The sequence below is a fragment of the Triticum urartu genome, chromosome 2 (genome assembly GCF_003073215.2).
Source record: "Triticum urartu cultivar G1812 chromosome 2, Tu2.1, whole genome shotgun sequence".
Lineage (NCBI taxonomy): Eukaryota > Viridiplantae > Streptophyta > Magnoliopsida > Poales > Poaceae > Triticum > Triticum urartu.
The window spans coordinates 729751495-729756109 of NC_053023.1; the positions used below are offsets into that span (position 1 = coordinate 729751495).

At 44.1% G+C, this 4615-nt stretch overlaps 1 protein-coding gene across 1 annotated transcript; it reads right to left on the reverse strand.

Moving 5' to 3' along the window:
* Positions 1-446: 446 nt before the first annotated feature.
* On the reverse strand, positions 447-1689 carry LOC125538302 (exocyst complex component EXO70B2-like). The gene is made up of 2 exons (XM_048701565.1): positions 1372-1689; positions 447-1217 (listed from the first exon to the last, which is right to left on the reverse strand). Exons 1-2 carry the CDS (start codon positions 1687-1689, stop codon positions 447-449), a joined length of 1089 nt encoding a protein of 362 aa, XP_048557522.1.
* Between the last annotated feature and the right edge of the window lie 2926 nt (positions 1690-4615).

A 4615-nucleotide genomic window follows, 5' to 3' on the forward strand; every position in this document is an offset into this window, starting at 1 on the left:
AAATATAAATGAGTGTCCATTCATAAATATCACAGTTACCAATACATAGCAAATCTAACTGTTTTTGATCAATTTCCCCCATACAGTAGCTCATCGGTAAGGGCTACCTGTAGGTTTGACCGACCTTTGCATCGGCAATCTGAAGTTCTATTGAAGATAGGCACATACAGTATGTCATATAATCAGAACTTAACATTGTAATTATGTTTGAATTTGATGTAGCATCAAAGTGAATCAAGTATTATGACATGAACTCACGAATCAAATCAAAACACACAACCAGATAGTGGACAATCGATAGTATCTGGCGCTTAAGAAAGAAAACAAACACGAAATAGAACTTTGGAAGGGGGAAAAAATCAAATTACAACTACGAAGTTTGGAATCTAGTCTCTTACGTGTTGGATGACTCTGTTCGATTCCGAGCTAGGTGTCTGAAGCAGTTTTCATCCTTCAAATATCTCTCCTAACATCTCCTCCAGCACTTCAGGGTTGCTTGCTTCGTCACCAATGTATTTCTCTAGCTCCGGATGCTCCTTCAAGTAGTTACGGTAAGCTGTAATAACTCTCTCCGCAATAGATTTCCTCAGCGCATCTCTGAGCTGAGGGTCTGGAACCTTCCACAACTTCTGAGCCTGGTATGTCTTATGAAGCGCTGACTTGAATTCAGCCAGTGAGTTGCGTGAAGAGGTATTCACCCAACGATGAAGCAATCCAGAAATCTTAGATTGCGATATGCTGGACAGAACATGTCCCCAAGAAACATCCAAATAGCTATCTATGTACTTGTCACGTTCAGGGTGGCATAGAAGAGCTCCCATTTGAAGTCCCCGGCAGTTTATTCCTGACCGCAGCTCAAGATTTAACAATCCCGGGGGCTGAGACATCTGCGCTATAAAATAGGAATTATTGAGCAGGAACAGGTACATGAGGCTTGGATCCAAGCACAGCTGCGATTTTCTCTGAAGCAGATCCTTCAGATAATGGATCGTGTCATCTATCAGGAGGCTTAAAGCGAAGCATCTCCCTGCAGATTTCGACATCGACGCCGATGCTTGCCTCATGGACATGACGCAATCCATCATCAACCGGGTGTTCCTGTGCAGTCCGCCTCCTCCCCGCAGAATCTCGACGGCCCACGAATCATCGTCCTCCATGGGTGCCTTCACCTCCTCTATCATGCTAGATATAGTCACCCATAGGCCATAGCGTATCTCCTTGTTTGTCCAACGAGTCACTTATCTCTTCCAAAATACTATTGGCTTCTGAACAGAACACAGGATACATAGGCACGTCCCAGTATGTAGCTTTGATGCAAATCAACATGTGTAGCATGGCGTCTAATTTCTCCAAATTGCAAAAAATATGCACCATGGTGTCCACAAAGACGAGCATTGCTGAGATGCTCGCCTTAGCAAACCGCGCCATCGCTGGCGTCTTGTTGACGACGTCCCCCAGCTCTCTCATACCGTAGCCAATTACAGTGAGAGCTCGAATCCACCTCTCAACCAAGTCATGCTGCAATGACGACGACTTATCCTGAAGCTGCTGACATAAGCCATGCTCCTTGCGGAACTGAAGAACCCAGTCCACGTCATGCTCAAAGAGCCAATTCTCCAGAGCACGGTCAGCAGAAGATGGCATGTCGAATTCTTGGACCATCCGCTGCGTGTAACCGTCGCTTACCATTTGGCGAGCGAGCATGGAGAGCTCGCAGGTCGCCAAGTCCACTACGCAAGCGGACGCCGATCCGGAGGAGCAGCCGGAGATGCTGGACAGGTATGAACTCGAGGCACCGGAGTTGCTGGAGAAAGTGGATGCGTTATGACCGGACTGGATCCGCGCTCCGGATACAGCGACGGTCCGGATCCGGTCGCGGTAGGAAGCGGGCGGCAGAACGGGGGCCGTGAAGCCGTCGGTAGCCTCCTCCAGCAGCCGGATGGCTGCTACTCTGTGGATGGATGGCCTGATCTAGGTGAGTGAGATTGGCAGGGAAGAGGGTGAGAGGGGCAGGACCAGGGTCAACCGTGAGGACTCTCCCCCTTGACGGCTGCCTCGGATCGCCACGCTGAGACATACCTGCCCACTTGGAATCTTCCTCCACCCCACCAACTCGAGCTCTTCGCCGACAACGGTCGGATGACCAAACCAGTGGCTAGAGCCATGGCTCGCCGGCGGCCGGATTTGAGAGAGGATGGTAGCTCCATGTGGATTTGGAGAAAACCGTGGAGTTCTTTGCTGCCATTGCCTGTTTTTGCAATTTTTAGTGATTTTTTAATGAAGCCTGGTATAGAAGATGAAATATAATATGAAGGCATATATTATATAATGAATCTAATGAAGTAATTTTTGTTTTGTAAATTTTGATATATTTCCATATAAAGTTTGTCAACTTAATGAAGTTTAACTTAGGGTAATCTTAATTTTCAATTACTTTCAGACCGAGAGAGTACATGAATAAGTTTTTTTTAGACATGTGAATATTTTCTTAAAAGGACATGAAAATCTTTTCAAACGCACTTAACCATTTTTCCGGACAACCTTAATTTTATTTTTGAAAGTACGTGAATATTTTTATTTTGTTGTTGTTTACTTTTTCTGTTTCTATTTTATGTAAGTACACTCAATTTATTTTCAATATATTTTACCTTTTCAATTTCTTTATTATAAAATTTCACTTTTCCTGTTCATCACTTATTTAAGATAGACTGCTTTCTTGCTTCTCTTTATTTTAAACTAGCAAACATGACTGTGTGCTGCAACGGAAAAAAAGTCCATGTCATAACACAAGCAACACTAGTGTCGCTGGTTATCCTCTTTCCCGTTGATGACGACGGTAACCCGTGGTGTCCACGGAAATAATTAATCTTGTGTTCGTGCATGGCTCGTAGCTCATGTTTACCTCACTGTTGTCGGGCACAGTAGAGTGACGGTCCCAAAGTAGGCCTTCTGCTCCTGCCAAGTGCCGCCCTAGACGATAAGTTTTGTGAGACTGTTCTTCTATATTCGTTGGTGTCCCAAAGAAGAAGGCTTGGTTGATGTTGTCAGGTTTGTTTTCGCAGGAGCTCCTCAGGTCATTGACGATGATAGTGTGCACATGTGGATTGGGGAGATTGAGCGTGTGGAGTAGATAGTATGCAACTATGTTCTCTAGGGCGTCAACAATGGTAGTGTGCGTGTGTTGGTTGGAAGATAGAGGTCGTATTGGCTTAATTACCTATCGGGGAGATTGTATTGGCTTACTTACCTATCAGAGAGGACACTCCTGTCGGTCTATGAGAGCCCTTTGGTGGCGAACAAAGCCGTGAACTGCTCGAGGTGGATTCACTGGAGGTTGGCGATGCGAGCTTGTCGGTGACGCTGCTTACCGTCGAGCTTAGCCTGTACAGACGCCTTAGCTCCATCGGCGATTCCGTTGGCCTACGCGCGGTCGTGTCTGCTTTAGTTGCATGTGTGTACATAAGAGGATCATGTACTAAAAATATATCTAATGTGTATTCTAAAATTCTCATCATGTACTAAAAATTATTCATACCATAGTAAAGTATATCATCGTGTATTTTTCAAATGGCCATCGTGTTTATTCTAATGTTCGTCGTCTATTTAAATATTTTCACTATGCATTATTTAAAAAAAATCATCACATATACAAAAAATGTTCTTCCCGTATTAAAGAAAGTACGCTGTGTATTAAAAAGTGGTCTGGTAACGCAAAAAATGATTATTGCACAATGAAAGTTGTATTTCACATATCTAAAAAAAATACTGTGTTTTAAAAAAATCATCAAATATTTGAAAAGGTGTTTGATTGCATTTCAAAATTTCCATCATGTAGTTTGAAAATGCTCATTATGCATTTTGAAAATGCCCGCCGTGTTTTGAAAAATGTTCACATGTATTTTAAGAAGTGTTCATTGTGTTTAAATAATTCCTTAGTGTATTAAAAATATTCATCACATACTAAAGAAATGGTCATGATATGTATTTAAAATTTCATGATATATATCTGTGTGTGTGTGTCTGTGTCGGTGTCAAAACCGGCGGATTTCGGATAGGGGGTCCCGAACTGTGCGTCTAGGCGGATGGTAACAGGAGGCAGGGGACACAATGTTTTACCCAGGTTCGGGCCCTCTTGATGGAGGTAAAACCCTACGTCCTGCTTGATTAATATTGATGATATGGGTAGTACAAGAGTAGATCTACCACGAGATCAAGGAGGCTAAATCCTAGAAGCTAGCCTATGGTATGATTGTTGTTCGTACGGACTAAAACCCACCAGTTTATATAGACACCGGAGAGGGCTAGGGTTACACAGAGTCGGTTACAATGGTAGGAAATCTACATATCCGTATCGCCAAGCTTGCCTTCCACGCCAAGGAAAGTCCCTTCCGGACACGGGACGAAATCTTCAATCTTGTATCTTCATAGTCCAGGAGTCCGGGCGAAGGTATAGTCCGGCTATCCGGACACCCCCTAATCCAGGACTCCCTCAGTAGCCCCCCCCCCCCACCAGGCTTCAATGACGACGAGTCCGGCACGCAGATTGTCTTCGGCATTGCAAGGCGGGTTCTCCAAATTTCGTGTACCTGTTGAATAATGTCTGGTTTCTTTTAGC

Bases quoted from the DNA above. Each gene is read 5' to 3' on its own strand.
- LOC125538302 (XM_048701565.1), bottom strand. From the start codon at position 1,689: ATGGTAAGCGACGGTTACACGCAGCGGATGGTCCAAGAATTCGACATG. The intron at 1,218-1,371 runs GTGCATATTTTT...TGGACAAACAAG, and splicing joins TCGTCTTTGTGGACACCATG to GAGATACGCTATGGCCTATG.